At 36.2% G+C, this 25,854-nt stretch overlaps 2 protein-coding genes and 1 pseudogene across 2 annotated transcripts; all 3 read right to left on the bottom strand.

Annotated features, from left to right (window-relative positions):
* Positions 1 to 356: 356 nt before the first annotated feature.
* LOC143389048 (olfactory receptor 56B2-like) lies at positions 357 to 2,554 on the bottom strand (annotated as a pseudogene).
* Positions 2,555 to 15,902: 13,348 nt separating this feature from the next.
* LOC143389037 (olfactory receptor 56B2-like) lies at positions 15,903 to 18,275 on the bottom strand. Its single transcript, XM_076842379.2, has 2 exons — positions 18,268 to 18,275; positions 15,903 to 16,863 (listed from the first exon to the last, which is right to left on the bottom strand). The coding sequence occupies exons 1-2, from the start codon at positions 18,273 to 18,275 to the stop codon at positions 15,903 to 15,905; spliced, it is 969 nt and encodes a 322-aa protein (XP_076698494.1).
* Positions 18,276 to 23,523: 5,248 nt separating this feature from the next.
* On the bottom strand, positions 23,524 to 24,489 carry LOC143391427 (olfactory receptor 52N4-like). Its single transcript, XM_076844127.2, has one exon. It carries the CDS (start codon positions 24,487 to 24,489, stop codon positions 23,524 to 23,526), a length of 966 nt encoding a protein of 321 aa, XP_076700242.2.
* Positions 24,490 to 25,854: the final 1,365 nt, after the last annotated feature.

The raw sequence follows: 25,854 nt of genomic DNA, 5'->3' as shown, positions 1-25,854 counted from the left end.
TGTTAAGTATCTGATCAAACACATCTATTCATCATCCTCTGGATGTTCTACTTATAGCAGCCATGAAACATAATGAAAAGTATATTCTATATATCTTTCCCTTAGATTCCTTGAAACAAATAGCATCATTATGATAGTTTTTGTCTTGAAGATTTTTTTTTGACACACAAAGATTTCAAATAAAAGTTCCCCCTGTATTGTTCTCCAATTATGATTGTTACCATGAATTACTTGTGATAAATGAAAACTTGCCAAAGTGTCAATATTATTAACTTTTCACATTCACAGTCACTGATAAATGTAAAGGGTGAGTATATAAAAAAAAAAAAATAAAAAGGCTCAGTATCTCCTACATGTTAGTTGCTCTTGATGTTCAGCCCAAGCACCTTGCATAATCCCTGCCTGAGCTCCTTGTTCTTGAGGGCACACACCATGGGGTTGAGAGCAGGAGGGATAACATTGTGTAGAACATTGAGTAGAACTGGGATGAGGGGAAGTTTCATTCCTCTACTATGAGTGACAGAAACAACAACAATCACAGTGTAGAAGAATAGAATTAAGATGAGGTGGGAAGTGCAGGTATTTAGGGCCTTGGATGCAGCTTCTTTGGAGTTGAGCTTCAGTACAGACCGAAGAATCAAAGCATATGATACAATAATCAAACACAGATCACTTCCCATAATCAGCCAAGCCAGAAATATCTGATTGATACTGTTGATTTTCCTGTCATCACAGGAGAGGCTAGTGACTCCAAGATTAGAACAAAAACAGTACTCAATTTGATTCTGAGAACAGTAATTTCTCTGAGCAGATAACACAGGCACTGAAATTGGACACAGACTCTTTCTAACTGCCATGAACACTGTTGCTTTGATCACAAAAGAGTCAGTAACATTGATGGATATCTCAGAGGTCGGCTACATATCTATCTATAGCCATGCAGACAAAGATGCCTGACTCCATGGCCACAAAACAATGGATGGCATACATCTGAGCAAAGCACTCAGGGAGGCTGATGGCCTTAGCACTGAACCATAAGATGGCCAAAATCTTGGGCATGATGGTGGTAGCCAGGCCCATGTCCACCACAGCCAGGATGCCCAGGAAATAGTACATGGGCTGATGCAGACTTGCTTCTTGGTAGATGATGGTCAGGATCAGGATATGGGCCCCAAGGGCTAAGAGGTAGAGCAGAGCCAGGGGAAGTGAGAGCCAGTGCTGCCAGCTGTGGATGCCTGGGAATCCCATCAGTATGAACTCAGAGACCTGGAACTGAGAGCTGTTGGAATCTCTGAGATCCTGGAACATCCTTTAGTAAGAGGGAAAAAAGTTGTATGTTAGACCTCTTAACTGTCAGTGTGAGAGTGTCGGAAATTGCCTCATCCAGGATAATAATTATTTATCATTGATTCTGTGTCTTTATCATTCCCATTCTGACATTCACACTCACTTAACTTTTCTTACAAAAGTGAAACTGTGATAAGTATAACATTCTCATCCCTAAAATTCCATAATACAGCTCAAATGTTTTCCTTTTTCTCCTAAGTGAGGAATAGACTATTAAAGAAAATCAGTATTTTGTTCATGACCTTTAAGTAGAAAGTCATTGAATTACAACAGTGTGGACATTATTAGATCATTGTCTGACTGTGAGATTTGGCTTTGATAATAAGTTGGTTGCTTTGAGACCTAATATGTAGATTTGTTAGAAGCTTTTATTCATGTTGTCTTCTTTAGGAGCTTAGATTATAGGACATGTGTTAATGAGTTCTTTTTTATTCAGGTGCATGAGACTTTATAAACTACCAATAGGCTCTTTTAAATTTTGTTAAACTTGTATGAAGCAAAGTAGACCCACTTTATACTAAGGACACTGATGTACCAAAATTGTAAACACCTTTCTAAAGCCAAGCAACTATAAAAGGCCATAATGTAGTTTAGCAGCCCCAGTGATCTTTAAATTTTATTAGTTATGTTTTATAGTAATTTACACCTACTTGATCTACTTGAACATATGGTTCTTGAAGTCCTTATAATCATGCTTCAGTCAATGAGCATAATTTTTAAAAAAGCACAAAATATATGCATTTATATAACTTCTTTCATAAATTACTAACAAAATATTTTCTACTTAATATACTTCTTTAATATAAATATTTGCCAATATTTTAGTGCAAAATATATTTAATTAGAAAAATGTATTTATTTCTCTTTAACTATATTATTTACAAAATCCTATCTTCTCTTCACTTACTTTCATAAATTTCTTTTAGAGTTACTTATTACAGAATTGTCTGCTTATTTTTCACTACGAATTCAGACTTTTGTTTTAAAGTTCGTATTCTAATCTGTTTATCTTTGACAACTCACTCAGACTTAATAAAGGTCTTTGGAAAGCTGTGCCAAGACTGTGGATGAGTGAGCATCATTGAGAGGATCAATTTTGGGTGCTCTTCTCTGACCCCTTTGATTCTTTGTAGACATTCTTAATTAGCACTGTTCACAGGTCTTTCCAAAACACTTCCAATCATTTTTAAAAGGTAGACACCAACATGCAAATTGTTGAAATAATGAAATGGCAATGAGTGTCTTAGACTGGAGTAACAAAGGTTACTGGGAATGTCATACTTCAATGTGAATGTTGATTCAAACCCCCTTCTTTTAGGGTGCCTCCTCTTTGGCCTTGTTCATATATAATGTACACGTGTACATGTTATTAGTTGAAATGTCTACTTTGAATAAACTTTTAGACATCAAAAGAAGATAGTTTATATTACTTAGGCTGGTGGACAAATCAGACATAGCTCATTGGTCCTCATTTGCTGTTCTTTCCCTACTTCCCTGTTTTGCACTGAAGAGTGACAATGAGAAGTCAACTTCTTCTGGAAGCAGCAAAGAAACAGGATGAATATTTTAATATGAGTATTGCTCAAAGCTCTTTTCTTGGCTTAAAATAAGATGTTAGAATCATGAAGGAATATACAGAAATGGCAAGTAGGTGATCAAGAACAACTTCTAAAGGGACAAGACAAATGTTCTCATACCAGAAACATTGCTGGTATTCTGCCAGATCAGAGTTCTCTTCAGTTGTTATTTCTCATTTTCTATTCACATCATGCTAACATTCTTTTGCTTTGTGATTTTGCAGTTCTTTCTTTGATGCTGTGACCTCACCCTCTTTCCCACCACATCAGGAATCCCTTTTATAGGAAAAATTAGCTCTTTTGGAGAAGATAGCGGACCACACTTCAGTTCACCATAACATCATGTAACTAGGAAATTGGAAGGCTTGTAGGAAGGAATATATAGGCTTCTGGAATCCATATCTGTTGTTATTTGAATATAATGGTATCATGATTATCTATTTATAGTTTTGAATCACCCATAAAAACACAACTATAATATTTGAACATATTGCATATTATTTATGTTTGCCACATTTGACATGGTATGGTGTACATAGCAGATGCTAAATATCATTTGAGAATTAATGAGCAGATTAATGAATCAATAAATGTGATATCATAAGAGACTTTAGGAATTATTATATTTGTGTGTGTATATATTGGTGTGTATTTGGGTGGGAGGGGCAGGGAGGGGGCATGGGATTAGCAATAATGGTGGAATGTGATGGACATTATTATACAAAGCACGTATATGAAGACATGAATTGGTGTGAACACACTTTATATACAAACAGACATATAAAAATTGTGTTCTATATGTGTAGTAGAATTGTGATGCATTCCATTGTCATGTATTTAAAAATATAAGCAATTTTTTAAAAGCTGAATAATGTTCCATTAAATATATACGCCACATTTTCTTTTTCCATTCATCTGTTGAAGGACACCTAGATTGGTTCCATAGTTTAGCTATTGTAAATTGAGCTGCAATAAACATTGAGGTGGCTTCAAAAAAACAAATAAAATAAAGTAAAATCAATTCATTAAGACCTACTACAGATTGAGGAAGATGGCTGCGAAGGGAGTGCATCAACTCCGTGTACCGCGTCACTGTGAGGGAAAATGACGAGTTAGAACTGCTAAAAGCTATCTTGTTAGGAATTTCCAGCAAAATTAGGGTGCTCCAAAACCTAGTGGAAGGATTTTCATCGCACGAGGATCAGCTTCGGGGGCTCAAAAGCGAGCGATCTGTCCGTACAGAGGGTCACGCTGCTTGTTCGGCAGATCGCCCCGTGGCTGGAGTCTGCGTCGCGCGCTGGGAAACGACGGGCTGGCAGTGCAGAGATACAGCGCTGCTGATTCTGCGGGCTCCTGCCAGCTATGCATTTGCTGAGCTCGGAGCTGAATTCTGGGTTTGAGACGGGGGAAGGAAACGGTCCAGTTCGGTTCTCCACACCGGTCAGACCACGGAGGAAGCCAGCGGCCACCATCTTGGAGAGCTGACGTCACCATCCTTGTTTTCGACTGATCGCAGCTCTTTTAGCTATAGAACAGGTAATTTCAGGCTGACAATTGTCTGCGTCTCACAGACAAATTGCTCAGACTTAGTGCTAAATAACCAGCAGAAACTGCTTCTTGGAGCCTGCTCCTATCAGAACACGCACCGAGCCCGGAGCGGCCGAGTTCCGGCTCCCGGAGCTGCTCTGGCCCAGTGCTATAGAACCCGCGGAAACTGCTTCTTGGAGCCTGCTCCTGTCGGAGCATGCACCAAGCCCGGAGAGGCCGAATTCTGGCTCCCGGAACTGCTCTGGCCCAGGGATAAAGAACCCGCGGAAACTGCTTCTCTGTCTGGGTCCTGCTGAATACTGTGGAGGCCAGAGGGGCGGAGCAGAGCCGCCACTAGAGCCCAGAACAGGCCCAGCGACCCGCTGGCGTGGTGTCGCGTCGCCCCGGCTAGAGTGGGGGCCGAACAGAGCCGCTGCCCGTGCCCGGAACAGGTCCAGCGACCTGCCGGCATGGTAGTCACGACACCCCAATTGGAGTAGGGACAGAGCAGAGTCGCCACCCGCACCCGCAAGGTAGGCAGGCCTGTGACAGACTGGCGGAACAGGACGAGCGGCCTGCCGGCATGGTATCACGTCACCCCAATTGGAGAAGGGGCAGAGCAGAGCCGCCTCCCGCGCCCGAAACAGGCCCAGCGACCCGCAGGCATGGCAGTCACGACACCCCAATTGGAGTAGGGGCAGAGCAGAGCCGCCGCCTGCGCCAGCAAGGTAGGCAGATCTGCGACTGACTGGCAGAACAGGCCCAGGGGTTCGCGGACGTGGTAGACACGTCACACCAATTGGAGGAGGGGCAGAGCAGAGCCGCTGCCCGCGCCTCCAACGTAGGCAGACCTGCGACCGACCAGCAGAACAATCCCAGTGGCCCGCCAGCGTGGTAGACAGATCACCCCAATTGGAGGAGGAGCAGAGCCGCCGCCCGCCCCTGCAAGGGAGACTTTTCAACTATACAAGAGCAATATAAATATATAGGGGGAAAATTTCAAAAACACAACAGTTTCACCAAGCAGAAAGAAACACGAGCAATATGAAAAGACAAGGAAAGAAAGGACCACAAGCAATGCAGGTCAACTCAACTTTAGAAGAGGTCATAGCTGCAGCAGATGGAATGTCAGATAAAGAATTCAGGATATACATGCTTCAGATGATCTGGAGTCTCAAGGAAGACATTAGACAGCAAAATCAGACAATGAAAGATCACTTCGACCACTTCGACAATGTATTACATAAACAAATCCAAGAAGCAAAAGATCAACTATATAGGGAGATAGAGGTAATAAAAAACAAACAAACAGAAATCCTAGAAATGCAGGAAGCAATAAACCAACTTAAAAACTCAATTGAGAATACTACCAGCAGAGTAGAACACTTAGAAGATAGAACATCAGACAATGAAGACAAAGTATTTCAACTTGAAAAGAACATAGACAGCTCAGCAAGACTGTTAAGAAACCATGAGCAGAACATCCAAGAAATATGGGATAATATAAAGAGACCAAACTTCAGAGTCATTGGGATACAGGAAGGTATAGAGGTCCAAACCAAATGAATGAGCAACCTATTCAATGAAATAATACGAGAAAACTTCCCAGACTTGAAGAATGAGACAGAATCCCAAATCCTAGAAGCCTACAGGACGCCGAATGTGCAAAATCATAAGAGATCCACACCTAGACACATTATAATGAAGATGCCCAACATACAGAATAAGGAGAGAATTTTAAAAGCTACAAGAGAAAGGAAGCAGATTACATTTAGGGGTAAACCAATCAGGATAACAGCTGATCTTTCAACACAGACTCTGAAAGCTAGAAGATCCTGGAATAACATATTTCAAACACTGAAAGAAAATGGGTTCCAACCAAGAATTGTGTATCCAGCGAAATTAAGCTTCAGGATGGAAGAGGAAATTAAAACCTTCCACGATAAACAAAAGTTAAAAGAATTTGCAGCTAGAAAACCATGTCTTCAAAACATCCTCGGCAAAACATTACAGGAAGAGGAAATGGAAAATAACAATGAAAACCAACAGTGGGAGGTAGGATAGTAAAGGGGGGGAAAAATAATCAAAAAGGAAAACAAACCTTGTTTAGTAACATAAATAAACAAATATGGCTGGAAGAACAACCCATATCTCAATAATAACCCTAAATGTTAATGGCTTAAACTCACCAATCAAGAGACACAGGCTAGTAGAATGGATCCCAAAACAAGACCCAACAATATGCTGCCTACAGGAGACGCATTTGATAGGAAAAGACATACATAGACTGCAGGTAAAAGGTTGGGAAAAATCATATCACTCATATGGACTTTGGAAACAAGCAGGAGTGTCCATACTCATATCAAATAAAATAGATTTCAAGCCAAAGTTAATCAAAAGGGATAAAGAGGGACACTACATACTGCTCTAGGGAATCCTACACCAACAAGACATAACAATCATAAATATATATGCCCCAAACAATGGTGCAGCTATGTTCATCAAGCAAACTCTTCTCAAGTTTAAGAGTCTAATAGACCACCATACAATAATCATGGGAGACTTCAACACACCTCTCTCACCACTGGACAGATCTTCCAAACAAAAGTTGAATAAGGAAACAATAGAACTCAATAACACAATTAATAACCTAGACTTAATTGATATATATAGAATATACCACCCAACATCAAGCAGTTACACTTTTTTCTCAGCAGCACATGGATCCTTCTCAAAAATAGATCATATATTATGTCACAGGGCAACTCTTAGACAATATAAAGGAGTAGAGATAATACCATGCATCTTATCTTATCATAATGGAATGAAACTGAAAATCAACGATAAAAGAAGGAAGGAAAAAACATGCATCACTTGGAGAATGAACAATAGGTTACTAAATGATCAATGGGTTATAGAAGACATCAAGGAGGAAATTATAAAATTCTTAGAGATAAATGAAAACACAGACACAACATATCGGAATCTATGGGACACATTGAAAGCAATTCTAAGAGGAAAATTCATTGCTTGGAGTTCATTCCTTAAAAAAAGAAAAAAACAACAAATAAATGATCTCATACTTCATCTCAAAATCCTAGAAAAAGAAGAGCAAAACAACAGCAAAAGAAGTAGAAGGCAAGAAATAATTAAAATCAGAGCTGAAATTAATGAAATCGAAACAAAAGAAATAATTGAAAAGATTGACAAAACTAAAAGTTGGTTCTTTGAAAAAATAAATAAAATCGACAGACCCTTAGCCATGCTAACGAAGAGAAGAAGAGAGAGAAATCAAATTACTAGCATACGGGATGAAAAAGGCAATATCACAACAGACACTTCAGAAATACAGAAGATAATCAGAAACTATTTTGAATCCTTATACTCCAATAAAATAGAAGATAGTGAAGGCATCGATAAATTTCTTAAGTCATATGACCTGCCCAGATTGAGGCAGGAGGATATAGACAACCTAAACAGGCCAATATCAATTGAGGAAATAGAAGAAACCATCAAAAGACTACCAACTAAGAAAAGCCCAGGACCGGATGGGTATACAGCAGAGTTTTACAAAACCTTTAAAGAGGAACTAATACCAATACTTTTCAAGCTATTTCAGGAAATAGAAAAAGAGGGAGAACTTCCAAATTCATTCTATGAGGCCAACATCACCCTGATTCCTAAACCAGACAAAGACACTTCAAAGAAAGAAAACTACAGACCAATATCTCTAATGAACCTAGATGCAAAAATCCTCAATAAAATTCTGGCAAATCGGATTCAAAAACATATCAAAAAAATTGTGCACCATGATCAAGTAGGATTCATCCCTGGGATGCAAGGCTGGTTCAATATAAGGAAATCAATAAATGTTATTCACCACATCAATAGACTTAAAAATAAGAACCATATGATCATCTCGATAGATGCAGAAAAAGCATTCGACAAAGTACAGCATCCCTTTATGTTCAAAACGCTAGAAAAACTAGGGATAACAGGAACTTACCTCAACATTGTAAAAGCTATCTATGCTAAGCCTCAGGCTAGCATCATTCTGAATGGAGAAAAATTGAAGGCATTCCCTCTAAAATCTGGAACAAGACAGGGATGCCCTCTCTCACCACTTCTGTTCAACATAGTTCTCGAAACACTGGCCAGAGTAATTAGACAGACGAAAGAAATTAAAGGCATAAAAATAGGAAAAGAAGAACTTAAATTATCACTATTTGCAGATGACATGATTCTATACCTAGCAGACCCAAAAGGGTCTACAAAGAAACTATTAGAGCTAATAAATGAATTCAGCAAAGTGGCAGGATATAAAATCAACACGTATAAATCAAAGGCATTCCTGTATATCAGCGACAAACCCTCTGAAATGGAAATGAGGACAACCACTCCATTCACAATATCCCCCCCAAAAAATAAAATACTTAGGAATCAACCTAACAAAAGAGGTGAAAGACTTATACAATGAAAACTACAGAACCCTAAAGAGAGAAATAGAAGAAGATCTTGACGATGGAAAAATATACCCTGTTCATGGATAGGCAGAACTAACATCATCTAAATGGCGATATTACCAAAAGTTCTCTATAGGTTTAATGCAATGCCAGTCAAAATCCCAATGGCATTTCTTATAGAAATAGAGAAAGCAATCATGAAATTCATATGGAAAAATAAAAGACCCAGAATAGCAAAAACAATGCTAAGCAGGAAGGGTGAATCAGGCGGTATAGCGATACCAGACTTCAAACTATACTACAGAGCAATAGTAACAAAAACAGCATGGTACTGGTACCAAAACAGGCGGGTGGACCAATGGTACAGAATAGAGGACACAGAAACCAATTCACAAAACTACAACTATCTTATATTTGATAAACGGGCTAAAAGCATGCAATGGAGGAAGGATAGCATCTTCAACAAATGGTGCTGGGAAAACTGGAAATCCATATGCAACAAAATGAAACTGAATCCCTTTCTCTCGCCATGCACTAAAGTTAACTCAAAATGGATCAAGGAGATTGATATCAAATCAGAGACACGGCGTCTGATAGAAGAAAAAGTTGGCTACGATCTACATACTGTGGGGTCGGGCTCCAAATTCCTCAATAGGACACCCATAGCACAAGAGTTAATAACTAGAATCAACAAATGGGACTTACTCAAACTAAAAAGTTTTTTCTCAGCAAAAGAAACAATAAGAGAGGTAAATAGGGAGCCTACATCCTGGGAACAAATCTTTACTCCTCACACTTCAGATAGAGCCCTAATATCCAGAGTATACAAAGAACTCAAAAAATTAGACAACAAGATAACAAATAACCCAATCAACAAATGGGCCAAAGACCTGAACAGACACTTCTCAGAGGAGGACATACAATCAATCAACAAGTACATGAAAAAATGCTCACCATCCCTAGCAGTCAGAGAAATGCAAATCAAAACCACCCTAAGATACCATCTCACTCCAGTAAGATTGGCAGCCATTATGAAGTCAAACAACAACAAGTGCTGGCGAGGATGTGGGGAAAAGGGTACACTTGTTCATTGTTGGTGGGACTGCAAATTGGTGTAGCCAATCTGGAAAGCAGTATGGAGATTTCTTAGAAAGCTGGGAATGGAACCACCATTTGATCCAGCTATTCCCCTTCTCGGTCTATTCCCTAAAGACCTAAATAGAGCATGCTACAGGGACACTGCTACATCGATGTTCATAGCAGCACAATTCACAATAGAAAGACTGTGGAACCAACCTAGATGCCCTTCAATAGACGAATGGATTAAAAAAATGTGGCATTTATACACAATGGAGTATTACTGTGCATTAAAAAATAACAAAATCATAGAATTTGGAGGGAAATGGATGGCATTAGAGCAGATTATGCTAAGTGAAGCTAGACAATCCCTAAAAAACAAATGCCAAATGTCTTCTTTGATATAAGGAGAGTAACTAAGAACAGAGTAGGGACGAAGAGCATGAGAAGAAGATTAACATTAAACAGGGATGAGAGGTGGGAGGGAAAGGGAGGGAGAAGGGAAATTGCATGGAAATGGAAGGAGACCCTCAGGGTTATACAAAATTACATACAAGAGGAAGCGAGGGGAAAGGGAAAAATAATACAAGGGGGAGATATGAACTGCAGTAGAGGGGGTAGAGAGAGAAGAGGGGAGGGGAGGGGAGGGGAGGGGGGATAGTAAAGGATAGGAAAGGCAGCAGAATACAACAGACACTATATAAATCAATGGAAGTGTAACTGATGTGATTCTGCAATTTGTATACGGGGTAAAAATGGGAGTTCATAACCCACTTGAATCGAAGTGTGAAATATGATATATCAAGAACTATGTAATGTTTTGAACAACCAACAATAAAAAAAAGAAAAAAAAAGAAAGTTCTATATAATGAACTGAAAAAAAAGACCTACTACAAATCACCTTATTTCACAGATACAATTTATATAATGTATATACAAAAATGTATATGTGTGCAATAAAAATAAGTAAAAGAAAACCCATAAGCCAAAATGTACCTAAAAAAGATCTTTTGGAAATCACAAATCATGCAAAACATTAAAAACCTACTAAAAAAGTTAGGAGGAAACATAAAAGTCAGTCAATTGTAGAAACCAAAGACAGGAAACACTATCTCAATATCACTTTTTGAATCAGTGGATAATATGCTTGACACAGTGTAATTCACACTGATAGTACCTCTACCATGCGGCCAGCGCAATGGTTTCATTAATGAGGTTCCTGGCATAAAAGTTAGCTAGTGAGATCGAAATAAACACACAGACTCAGTTACCTTTTTCTATGACCAGGTCCGAGATGGCTCCCCTCTCTGGTTCCCTCCTCTAACCGCCCGACAGGGCAGCAAGGATTACTCAGGGCTAGCAGGAGAGAGAGAGAGCAACACGCCAGGGAGTAGCCTTTTATTGGGGAACAAGAAATTCAGGGGAAAATTCCATCCAATGAAGGTTGAAGGGGGAGCCGCACTCCAAGGTCAGGGTCAGTGATTGGGCCTCCGGGGTCAGTGGTCAGTTACACCCCCACAGGGACAGGTTCTCTCAACAGGAGAGGGCCGGGAAAGCTCCGACACAGCCAGAGCACCTCAGACCCTGACCGGGAGTCACCCAGTCACTTGTGAGAATGGCTCCCGACAAGTACCAAATTGTTTCATCCTATGTGTTTATCAGTTTGATAATTTCCGGCAAGTAAAATAATAGGAAAAATTGTAATTGACTTCCTCACTGTATTTAGTCCACAGTACAAAATTGAAATATGGATAATCTACTTAATCAGAGCATCTTATCTGAAGCTTTGTTTCCTATTCAACAGCACTGTTAAGGACTATGGTCAAAATTGCAAGTTTAACAAAAAACAAGTAATTTACATTAACAAAGAATAAGATAAATTTGTATAGTAAGAAAGTATTTCCTTATGTATCCAACTTATCATCAAATTTTTCTGTTTGGTTTGTTAATTTTTATTTACTGTTTGTGTTCAATAATACATTTTTCAAATTTCCTTGAAAATTTTTCATTAAAAATTAAATTAAAACTTTCATATATGTATATGCATAGATGTACATTAAAAACGTATGTAACTTATAATTGGTTACGATAAAAACGAGGTATACTTCGAAATGCATTATTACTAGTTTTATATGTATTATGTGTCAAAAGGGTACAAACATGGCTGCAGAAAGTATTCATGTAAAGTTCAGTGCATGAACAAGCAGTGAGTACACTCATGTGAAGAAGAAATGAACTCACTTCTCTCATGTTCCTGAACATCACTTTCTGTATCCCTTCTCTTCAAAGGCAATCAAGTAAGAGCTAACACTGTAGATCAACTTTGCCTTTCTATTCAATTTTTATTACAATTTTAAAAGTCTACAAAATAAATAAAATTTATACATTATTCCTTAAGTTCAAAATTGTCACAAATTAATTTAAAATGTAAGATCATTACTTGTTACTTCCTCTCAGTTTATTTGAATGATCAAATCTTAGTTCATATTTGTTTTGTAACAGAAACTAAGTAAAAAAAAATAAGGGAAATGTGGATACCTGTGAATAGAGAATAGGAAATACATCTTTGAGATGATTTGTGCTGTATTCTGAAGAATTTATTTCCTAAATGTGAGACATAAATATCCCAATTATGATTCACACAATTTCTTTATAAATATGATTTTAACTTCTAATACATAAGAACATCTAGTTCTTATCTTCAATGTATTCTCATGTTGTTGAGTGAAAGATCCAAGTCAATACCATGAAATGTGGCAATAACTACAATTAAATTAGACTTTTTCAGAACAAATTTAAGGTGTTTTCAATACTGTTTGTTTCACTTTTCTGTAAGGAAAATAGACTCAAGTTATGCTGTGATTAAGTAGGTTCATTGAAGTAATAACAATAAACACAATTGTCACCATAGAAAATACAACTTTCAAAGCATCTGTAATCTGTCTTCACTCCTGAACTCATAGAAAATAAGTTTGTGTCCACACTTGAACATCCTCAATCTTTACAACCTGTGATCAAGACTCTTGGTAGTGGGTTCATCTAAGTCAGTTTTGCCAACAAAAGTGAATGAAAGAGAGTCATAATTGTTCTCTCCAGAGACTTGCTATGAAGTAAGTAAATTACATTCTTTTTTTGAGTGCAGGTAAGAAGTGATAGTGTTCTGAAATTGACCAAACTCCTCTCCAGGTGTTTCTACTCATCATGGTGTAATTTAATCTGTTTTCTAGCACTCCTGGAGATTTTTCTTTGGTCATTGAAAGAATAAATATTCACAATAATCATGAAAAGTCACCTTTAATTGCAACATGAGAATTTGGGAAGTAAATATTTCCCAAGACAAAGCCATCTTCTACAACATTAATGCCTTAAACTGGGTGACGGAGATAAATCTGCATTTCTGAGAACATTATAACCAATTTGTGTATATTCAAACAGTGTTCACAGAAACAAAATATCTCTGCTATTAAAAACAACAACTAAAAGATTTCTGACACTACTTTGTCTGCCTTTTCATGCCCTTTATTACCTAATTTCTGCGTGTTGAAAGAGTAAGCAGGATACAATCTGGTCCAAGCAATCTGGGTTTGGTATTTTAAAAAATCAGAATTCTGCAACATATATACATGTATAGCCCTAAATATCTAATTTTCTTGATAGCTGTAGGACTGAACTAAGCCTTTAAACAAAACCCCAAAGGGATATTTACAGCTTTAGGACACAGATGCTGATGCAGAATCAAGATAATTCATATGGAAGGAGGAAAAGAGAGGTTGCTTTTCATCTTTACTGCCTGCATGATACGAAACCGCATTAATACATGAATAATTTATTATGCCTATGTCTGTACATGTGCTTGAGGGTGGCCATGTGTAGATGTAGGGGAATGATAATGAACACAAGATAACTTGAATAAAAATTCATAATTTTCCTATTATTACAGATTTGTTTCTGCTTAAGGCCTGTTGGAGACAAGAAGAAAGCATTACTTGTATAAAACATTTTAATCACTCACACATATGCATTTATATGTTTCTTATTCATTTATGGTTTCATGAATTTACAGTAGATAGTACTCACCAAAGCAGAATGTAACTATAAAAAAGAAACATTACAAGGCAGGGACTCTGGTTTTCAAAAAATTTATTTTCAAGTGAGGTTGATGATGTATATTATGACATCAGAGAAACTCAGAAAAAGTACAGGTATACTTTTTTTTTAATGAAACCCGAAAAAGGTACCTACAACATACTTTGGAGAAAAGACACATTTTTTTTAAACAAATGTTGCTGAAAAAACTAGTTATCCACATATAGAGGAATGAAACTAGACCTTTATCTTTCATCCTGCACAGAAATCAATTCAAAGACCTAGGATCAAAGACCTAGGAATTAGACCACAAACTATGGAACTCCTAGAAGAAAATGTAAGGTCAAAAAACCAATATATAGTCATAGACAATAACTTTCTCAATAGGAGCCCTAAAGCTCAGGAAATAGTCAAAAGTTGATTAATTGGATAGCATAAAAGAAAACATGTTTGTATAAATATGTCAAAATATACTTTATTGTAATGTATAATTAAAATAAAAGCATTTAAACAAAATTAAAGACTTCTTCACAGCAAAAGAGAACTTTAGGAATACAAGAAAGAATTTCAGAATGGAAGAAAACCTTTGTGAGCCACTCTTCTGACAGAGGATTAATATTAAGGATAGATGAAGAAGTAAACAAACAAACAAACAAAAATCATAAAAAGCAAATAACCCAATTAATAAATGGGGAAATTAAGTAAACAGACACTTTTAAAAAGAAATATGAAAGGTTAATAAATATATGAAAAATATTTAACTCATTAGCAATTAATAAAATGCAAATCAAAACTACACTGAGATTTAATCTCACACCAGTCAGAATGACAGTCTTCAGTAATATTACTAATAATAAATACTGAGAGGAAGTGGATAAAAATGAACACTTTTACATGTTGCTGGGATGGTGATTAGTACAACCATTATGGAAATCAGTGTAGAGGTTCTTCAAAAGAATAGGCATGAAACTACCATATAACCCATGTATACTGGTCCTCAGTATTTATCCAAAAGAATTTAAGTCATCATACTATAGTGGCACAGTTATACCCATGTTTATAACAACACATACTATAGAAATAGCCTAATGTCCATCAAAAGAAGAATCAATAACAAAGATGTGGTATATATAAACAGTAGAGTTTTATTCAGCCATAAAGATAAATGAAATTATGTCATTTCCAGGAAAATGGATGAAACTAGAGACAATTGTGTTAAAAGGAATAAGCCAAACTCAAAAGGTGAAGATTTGTATGCTTTCTCTCTTATGTGGAAGGTAGAGAGGAAAAAGGAAAAGAAATGTAGGGGGTTGGAGATCTCATAAAAATCAAAGGGAGATCAGTAAAGGAAAAGGACATTGCGTGAAAGGTAGGAAAGAAATGGGGGAAGAGCAAAGGAGTGATATTGGCCAAAATATCTTTTTGTATTGTGTGCATGTACATAACAACAAATCCCATTATTATGTACAACTCTAATACAACAATTAAAAATGTGGAAAGAAGCTATACATGTAGTATACATAAAACAACTGTATGTGTAGCATGTACCAGTACTTTGTCAGTTTTGTTCATATGGTTCATTAATTTTTAAATTATTTTGAATTATTACTGTACTAAAGTTTGGATTTGTTTTTGTATTATGTAGGAAGCCCTTAACTCTTAATTGAATAGAACTTTTCAAAGATAAAGTTTTATTGCCATAGCTTTCCTATGAAAATTGAAAAGATGCTACTGTGTTTCTATTATTAACTTTTTATATTTGCAGTCACTGAACACTGTAGTGGGGTAACTATGTGGAGAAAATAAAAAGCGTGTCTTCTCCATGTTAGTTGCTCTTGATGTTCAGCCTAAGCAACTTGCATAATCCCTGCCTGAGCTCCTTGTTCTTGAGGGCATACACCATGGGATTGAGAGCAGGGGGGATAACATTGTGTAGAACATTGAGTAGAACTGGGATGAGGGGAAGTTTCATTCCTCCACTATGAGTGATGGAAATAACAACAATCACAGTGTAGAAAAAAAGAATTAAGATGAGGTGGGAAGTGCAGGTATTTAGGGCCTTGGATGCAGCTTCTTTGGAGTTGAGCTTCAGTACAGACCGAAGAATCAAAACATATGATACAATAATCAAACCCAGGTCACTTCCCATAATCAGCCAAGCCAGAAATATCTGATTGATACTGTTGATTTTCCTGTCATCACAGGAGAGGCTAGTGACTCCAAGATTAGTACAAAAACAGTGCTCAATTTGATTCTGAGAACAGTAATTTTTCTGAGCAGCTAAGATGGGCACTGAAATTGGACTTAGACAGTTTCTAACTGCCATGAACATGGTTGCTTTGATCACAAAAGAGTCAGTCACAATTGATGGATATCTCAGTGGTTGGCAAATGGCTACATACCTATCTATAGCCATGCAGACAAAGATGCCTGACTCCATGGCCACAAAACAATGGATGGCATACATCTGAGCAAAGCACTCAGGGAGGCTGATGGCCTTAGCATTAAACCATAAGATGGCCAAAATCTTGGGCATGATGGTGGTAGCCAGGCCCATGTCCACCACAGCCAGGATGCCCAGGAAATGGTACATGGGCTGATGCAGACTTGCCTCTTGGTAGATGGTGGTCAGGATCAGGATGTTGGCCCCAAGGGCTAAGAGGTAGAGCAGAGCCAGGGGTAGTGAGAGCCAGTGCTGCCAGCTGTGGATGCCTGGGAATCCCATCAGAACGAACTCAGAGACCTGGAACTGAGAGCTGTTGGAATCTCTGAGATCCTGGAACATCCTTTAGTAAGAGGAAAAAAGCTGAATGTTACACCTCTTAAAAATCAATCTGAGAGTGTTGGAAATTGTCTGACTCAGGATCATGATATTAAAGAGAATTTAGTGTCCTTCAGGTTCTCATCCTTTCACTCCCCTTTTTTACTTCTTTCCTATAAAAAAGGAACTCTAATAGGAGACACAATCCATTCATTTATTCAATAAACCATTTTAAAATTCCATCAACTTGGTAATATTTTTTCCATGTTTTTAACTAAAGAACTGACTAGTAGAGAAAATCAGGACTGTTAAAGATCATTCATGTTGTAGATCATAATAGCAGCAGAAGATGAACTTGATCTGATATCACAGTCTGACTGTGAGGTTTGACTTTGGTAATGAATTGTTTGCTTTAGAGATCTAAAGTGCAGACACAATAAAGTTTGTTTAAAAATAAACAAACTTCTGTTGATGAAGGTTACATAATAATTTTTTAAAGTTATGTATTTGAGATATTACGAACTTCTATGTGTGTGTGTAGAGATATATATTTAAACAAACATATTTTTAAGTCATAATTAATGATAGTGGAATTAAGCTAGACATATAGATGTGGTTTTAATAGTAAATATTTAGGTGGTATTGGAGATTGAATCCAGGGCATCACATACACTGGGCAATCATTGCAACAATGGGCTACATCCCAGCTCCTAATAATTAAATTTTTTATTCATAGATAACATGCATGCACAAATGTATGCACAGGCTGTGCATACATAAAGTTCTCTGCATGATTACACAGTGAAAACACTTGTTTAAACAAGAAACAGACCAGCTTCTCTTATACCCCACTGAAAATTGCTTTCTCCTTTCCTCGTCCCCAAAGGTAAGCAAAATCCTAAGAGCTAAATGTTAGATAAACTTCATCTTTTATACAAGAATTTTAATGCAGATTTTTAAACCCAAACAAAATAAATAAAATAGTATAATATACCTGTCTCTTATCTTCAACATTGTCACGAATTGCTGAAAAAATGCAATGTTTACTTGTTCATTTCTGTCTTAATCAGATTTTTTCTCCTGTGGTCAAAAAAAAAAAATAAAAAATGATGAGAACAACTTTAGAGGAGGAAAAGTTTGTTTGGGGGCTCACAGTCTTGGAGGTCTCAATCCATAGATGGTGGCCTCCATTACTCTAGGCTAGGGGAGGCAGAACATCATGGAAGAAGTGTGTGCCAGAGGAAAGCAGATGAGAACAAAGCACCAGGAAGCAGAGAGTGAGGTCCACTCAACAGGAGCAAAATATTTACTTCATAGCCATGTCCCCAGGGATGCACCTCCTCCAGCTACACCCTACCTGCCTACATTTACCACCCAGTTAATCCCTATTAGGGAATTAATGTACTGATTTGGTTCAGGCTCTCATAACACAATCATTACACCTCTAAACTTTCTTGTATTGTCTCACTCATGCGCTTTTTGGGGACACCTCAAATCCAAACCATAACACTCTCTCTCAATAAATTTGACTTAAGAGTCAACTCTTAACTATTATGTGTTGATGTAACAAAAACAAGTAGAAAAAATGGGGAAAACATAGATGCCCTCAGTTGATAATAGGATATATATAGCTGAGGTGACATTTGTTGTATTCTCAAGAGTTTATATTCCCAAAGTCTCTCTAAATATCCTATCTATGTCTCTCATCACACTTTCATAGTTATAATTTTAATTGGTAATATTGGTTTTATTGTAACAAAAGTCTATGTCTCATGTTCATTTTATTTTTATATCTCTGGGTTAAAATTCTAACATACCAAGTAATATATAGAACTAAGAACAAATTAAATCAGACATTTTACAATGCATCTAAAATGCTTTTAATACCATATGTCTTTACATTTCTGCAGGTAAAATGGGCACACATTATTCTGTGTAAGGTCAACTGAAGTAATAACTCTGAACAAGACCATCACTGCTTACAAAATATTATTTTGAAAGCATCCAGTGTTTATTTTCACTTCAAAACCCATAAATTGTAAATTTATTTCCTCAGTTGATCATACTCAATTTTTTCAACCCAAGTTCTTCTGTCCACGTGACTGTGGGCTCATTCCAGTCACTTCTGCTAAGATGAGTGAAACATAGTCATGTCTAAGTCTATGTTGAAAAGAGCAGTTTAATTAGATTCTTCTCTGGAGGAACAAGGAAGGACAGGTAAAAATAATAGGGTACTGGCGGTGATTAACAACACTTCTCTAGCTCTTTCTTCTTGTCACGGGTGACTCTGTTACATAGTGCATAAGAATTACAAACTATCACACATATTGAGCCGAATAGAAGGGGGAGAAAAGTCCTTTAATGAGTATGGCAGGCTACCACCTCAAAGAACTCCCAGCAACTGAATGTTGGAGGTATAGAGTTCATAAAGGCAAAAATCACAAGAACAATTAGCACATATAGGTCAGAAAAACTCTGTTGAGACAGATATTTTGATTACATGAGAAAATTGTTTGATGACACATTTCAGAGTCATCTTTGTTATACATAAGAGCCATTGTCAGAGATGCAGGAAGGTCCTACTGTACTGTCCACAGAGATCCAGATGTCAGGAGGCTGGAAAGAAAACCGTTAAGTAATCATAAAATGGAGCCAGGTCAGAATAAAATGACATTAATTTGGTTCTTTTCCATTTCAATTTATACCTGATTTCCACCATTTCCAATAGTGTCACTTTGTCTAGGGAAAACAAATATTCATACTCATTATGAAAAGTGGCACTGAAAAGAAATCTAAGAATTGTAAAAAGTAAACATTTTCAAAGACAAAAGCAATCTTCACAATGTTGTCTGTTTTTAAACTAGGTGGGTGGAATCAAACTGTATTTCCGAGGTTATAGTTACCAGTTAGGATATATTCAAAGCAGCTCTCACCAATGTATCTACTAATATCAACAAAAAATACTTGGTATGTAGTACCCCTTTCCATGTCCTTTAACACCTCACTTCTGAATGACAAAACAGAGAGATGGAAACAATCTTATTTAGCTATTCTGGGTCTTATTTAAACAACATCACAATCTACAATGTATACATGCCTGGTACTCACTGTCTAAATCCTTTGATATCTGTTGAATTAAACTGAACCTTTAAAGGAAAGTGTATCTTATATATCCTGAAGGATATATCAGAGTTGGTGTGGAAACAACATTAATTTTAGGGAAGTGGAATAAAGACTTCAGGAGCTTTCTATGGCCTATGTGATAATACATAAAAAAGTGAAATAATTTCATTTGTGTGTACCTATGTGCATGTTTGCACGTGAGCATATGCATACTGAAGGGAGTGAGAATGATCATGTTATTTTTAATAAAAATCATGATTTCAATAGTATTTTTGAGACATTTCTTTGTATTTAAGGCCTTGGAGATACAGATAGAAAGTATTTAAGTACAAAATGATTCAATCACTCACATTTGACAATTCCTGTATTCCTTTATTCATTTCCTTTTGGTTTTGATGTTGTTACTGAGTTACTTATGCTCTTTCCAAAACATCTGCTAAATATCACAAGGAACTCTGTCATCAAAATTTACTTCAAATTTTTCTTATACAGTATAGTTTGTTTCATTGTGTCATACATTGTACATGTTTATAACATGATTATATTCATTCCATATTCCCTCCGTTTTGTCTTCTTGTTTCTCTACCCTGATTCCCTTCCTTTACACTAATAGTGCCACATTCACATTTATGATATACTTCCCCCCATTTTTTTTAGTTTTATCATATGAGAGAAAATATGTAATATATTTCTTTCTGATTTATTTTGCTCAACATGATGATGCAGGAGCAAATGGCATAATTTCATTCTTCTATGAGATTGTCAACAGATTAATGGATAAAAAACACAAAAATACAGAACAGAGTATAATTCAGATGTAATGAGTTATAAAATTCTTTCATCTGCAGGAAAATGAATGGAACTGAAAGATATCATGTTAAGCAAAATATACCAGATAGGAAAGGCAGATATTGTGTTTTTGTTCATATATAGAAACAACAAAAATGGGATCCTGAAAGTAGAGAAGGGGATAATTTCCATAGGATTCAGGGTGTAGAAGAGTATAGAACTGCACAAAGCTCCATATATGCATGTATGGGAATGCCACAATAATACCATTTATTTTTACAATTAATATGTGTTAATTAAAAAGAACAAGGACAGGATTAATACAACAAAGCCAGAGGTAAAGCATAAGAATAGATAAGATTAGTGGAAAGAAAAGTTTACATGTAAAAATATTATTAATATAGATACATCTCTAGGAAATAAGGAAAATTCAGAGCGTAAGTCACATTTGAGTTCCCTCACAAGTAAAATCACCCTGCAACAAATAAACTACATGAGTTCAATATAGAGTGCCAATCAAATTACAAACCATAGCTCCTAACAAAATTGACAATAAAAAGTAACACAAGAAATACAAATACAAATAGAGCAAATTTACTAAAGAAGTTAATATTTCATTCAAACCAATACAGCTCACTGTTTTTCTTCTAATAAGTAAATATGCTGTAAAAAAACCAACAGAGCCATATTGTTTCTCTATTTTGATGAGTACACTTCAAGATAGATTATTCTTGGATTATGTAAAGTATCACCAGAACTTGGTAAAATAGGAAAAGATGTTCAATTCATTTGCAAAATATTTAACACTAATTTCAAAAGCAATTTCATTATAGACAGTATAAACAAAATTATGCACATAGTTTCTTCATGATTTTATAAAAATATAATTGAAATATTAGTTATCAATAATGATGTTTTGAAATAAGATTATGATCACAGCATGTTCACCACAATGATAATGCATGATTTACCAGGCAAAGATCACTTTTAAATATTTTTTACTATATTAAAATTAAACTAAGAATCTTATAGTTATCTTATATGCACATAAAGCCTAGAAAAATGATTTTATAGAGTTCTATACTGATTTATAAGAAAAACACTCAGTTGAACCAAGTCTTGTTAGCTTAAGAAAGTATATGTAGAAAACCCAGTATGCATGACACTCAACTGAGACTATTTAAAATCATTCCCATCTGCTTCAAAAGCAAGGCAAAGATATCCAATGTCATCATATAACTCTGGTGTTTGTGATATGTCTTCAGCAAGGAAAATATGAAATGATTAGTGTTTCTGAAGTAAAAAAAAATGAATTGATCAGTGTTTCTGAAGTAGTGTTCAAGGCAGAAGAAATAAATAAATAATAGTGTTTTTTTGTTTTTCTTTTTCTGTTTTTGATAGAGTTTCTGAGAGGCTCTGTTAGATGAGAACAGAGAACTATCTATGCAATTTAACATGAAAGGCACAGGTTAAATTGACAAAAGCAATTCAAGATAACTGGGAGGAATGGCAAGTTCAGGAAGAGTGATTTTGGTGGAGAAAATGAAGAAAGTGGATGTTAACTTTTTTTTCTTGTAACAGAAGCTTTCTTTTAATTAAGTAGTTAAAGGGGTGATTGTATTTTGAGTAGTGGCATGGCTGTTTTGTAGGATTTTTAAATAAGAATAACAGAAAGAAATACCATCATTAAATAGAAATTCATGAGTACATGTAAATTGATTCAGGTGAATAAATTTGCATTCTTATTTGATGAATGGAGAGAGATTAAATCATTGACTTTATTGTGTATTCCTATTTAATTGGTACCACTTTGGTGACATTAATATCAAACACTATTTTTTATTTAATTAGATATGACAGTAGAATTCATTTTGACACATCATACATAAATGGAATATAACTTCTCATTCTTTTGATTGTACATGATGTAGAATCACATCAAAGCACTATTTTTTAAGTCTGTCTTCTAATTATTAATTTGTAAAAATCTTAAAAATTAGAGAATGTAGCTTATTTCATGAGTTTCCTTCTCAAATACGAAGAAGGTAAGGTATGTATTTTTGTACCTCCCTTATACTATGTTCTTAAGATAATATTTATTTTTATTCTTCTTAATGTAAGTAAAGGACTTCTCTATCTCTCTAGTGTGTTTGATTTTGAAGGCGATCTTGGAAAGAACTATGTATCTCTTTAGTCTGTGGGGAATTGTATTGTTTGGATCAAGTTGGGAGAAATGTGGTCAGCTGACATATTTACAAATTAAAACTCCAAAAAGTGAAATTTCACACTAAAGTCCGCATGTATGTTTCATAGCTTATCCATTAGGAAGACAGCATTGTGACACTATAGGAATTTTGGTAATGACAGCATGCATTTTCCAGGGGAAAGTCACAACTGTCCTTCAAACTGGACATTTTGATTACTATTTTGAAAACAAGATGAATTAGCATATGGTCTCATGATCTCCATCCTCTGGACACTTCTGAAAATTGGCTCCAATTCCCCTCATGTTTGTTCATGGAAATGTGGATTAAATGTAAGAACAGTTCTTCATAGAATTGTGGAGAAGAAAACCTCAGAGAAAGGACCTGTTAGTGACTTGGAATTTGAGGCTATTTAATAGGAATGTACCATTCAACACCCTCTTGTCATGGACAAAATGGGACTCTTAGGAAGGTATCACTAGCCTCTGACTAAATAAGTAGAAAAAATGTCTCATTTTTCCTATTCTCTTTCCCTGGATCCTCTTCCCTTTTCCTGAGAAATGTGTCTTTCATACACTCTGGGATTTGGTCTCCTTAGAACCTGAAAGGATCTTCATGACACAGTCTCGTATCTGCTTTGTTTTTACCCCATAGACAATAGGGTTCATGGTGGGAGGCAAAAACAGATAAATATTGGCCACAATAATGTGGCAAGATGGAGGGATTCTGTAGCCTCCAAAGCGGTTAAAAAAGAAACAGAAGAAGGCAGGACTGTAGGAGAAGACGATGGCACAGATGTGGGCAGTGCAGGTGCTGAAGGCCTTTTGCTGAGCATCTGCTGAGGAGAGGCTGACCACCGCCCTGAGGATCATGGTGTAGGAGACTGTGATGCACAAGTTGTCAAAGCCTCCAATCAAGAAGGCAACCATCAGACCATAGATAATATAGGCATTCATATTTCCACAGGATAGCCTGGCTACAGATAGCTGATCACAGTAAGTATGGTGTATCATGTTGCCTCTGCAATAGGGTAATTGCTTGGTGATGAAAATCAAGGGAATGATGAGCAGCACTGCTCTCAAGAAAGTAGCAAGCCTGGCCTTTGCAATGACAGCATTGGTGAGGATGGCTGAGTAGCACAGAGGGTAGCAGATGGCCACATAGCGGTCCAGGGCCATAAGCATGAGCACCCCAGACTCCATCCCTGTGAAGGTATGGATGAAGAACATCTGGACCAGGCATTCATCAAATCCAATTTCCTTGAGGTGAAACCAGAAGATGCAGAGGGCTTTAGGGATTGTGCTTGAGCACATGACAAGGTCAGTGAGAGAAAGCATGGCCAAGAAGTAGTACATGGACCTGTGCAGAGAGTCCTCATAGCGGATGAGGTAGAGGAGTCCACAATTCCCAACCACAGCCACTACATACATGGAGCAGAATGGGAAGGAAATCCAGATGTGCATGTCCTCCAGGCCTGGGATCCCATTGAGAATGAATGAAGCTGGGGTCAGATCCGTTTGATTCAGCAATGGCATGATTAGGTTGGTAGTCTTCTGGAGGCTTGTGTTGTTTTAGTTTTTGACACTTCAAGATTAGGAAAAGTAGAAAAATAAAAACATCTTAGTAGTGTTTTCTCTGACTTTTACTTATTAAATAGTGCACTTTAATATCAAATAACCAAACTTACCATGACAGGTAATATTTACTTAAATAAAGTCTCAATTACACATGTGTCATTTGTTAATTCATTAACTTATCAATGCATTCAACGTATACATATTTATCATCTGCTATTCACCAGGTTCTGTTGCTATTGTTTCAAGACAAAAAGGACATAGATACAATATTCATAAATTATGGTTAAGTGTAATATGAGCATTCTGATAGTATCTTTGTTATGTGTATATGTGTTCATAACTCTACATGCCATTTGGGTATTTTCTTAAGGGGAAAGTCATTGATCAGCTCACAAGTGACATAGCAGATATTCTGGGGATGCATTTACTGTTGTTCTTATTTTTAATTAATTGGTCATATTTATTATTATTACATATCAAGTACCCTACTAAGAATTTTATTTGTAGTAAGTCATTTTAATTCTCACTAAAATCTGAGCAATAATTTCATAATTAAGTAGAAGCACTATATAGGTGTGGTTTCTTCATGTACCAGTACAAAACTTAACACTTCTCTGGCCTTTTGCTTTGAAATTATTTTTCTACCTCTTGCCACAGAATATGGATTTTTTAAAATTAGTTTGTACTTTAAAGAGAATCATAAGAATACAAACAACTAGCTCCACTATCTGTCTGTGGAAGTTTGCATCCTCTCAGGCATTCCCTCTCACCTGTTTCAGCTCTATACTTGCTCTGCCCTTTGCATTCCTACACAACACATCCATTCCTTTATTCTGTGAAATTATTTTTTAATTATTATTTAAGATTTATATTTTATCATAATATAAGTATTAACTGCTTGCTAAGTATCTGAATAAGACACATGTATTTTGTTTGCCATTCTATATTGTTTATTCATTATTTTATTTTGTTTAGGATTTGTTTATAGACATATGAAGATTTTTGAACAGATTATAATAAAACATTTTTAATATTATGCTCCTGACAGTTATTTTTCTGGACCTTCCCATATCATCAGTACATTTTGGGGAACTTTCTACTTTCTATGATATATAGTTGTTCCCTAGGTTTGCTACATAATTCTGAACCAGAAATTCCCTTTCATCTACCACACATTTGACATTACTATTTGTGGATTTGATTTTTCTTCTTTATATATTTTAATGAGGGCATGGAAAATATTTTCTGAAAGAGAATATTAATGTTTGTATATGGCTTATTCTATAAATGATTTTGATGGTTTTAGAATTTGAGGTTCTATGT

Source organism: Callospermophilus lateralis, chromosome 2, assembly GCF_048772815.1.
Source record: "Callospermophilus lateralis isolate mCalLat2 chromosome 2, mCalLat2.hap1, whole genome shotgun sequence".
Classification (NCBI taxonomy): domain Eukaryota; kingdom Metazoa; phylum Chordata; class Mammalia; order Rodentia; family Sciuridae; genus Callospermophilus; species Callospermophilus lateralis.
The sequence above is the reverse complement of the archived record's forward strand: the minus strand, read 5'-3'. Positions and strand labels throughout refer to the sequence as shown.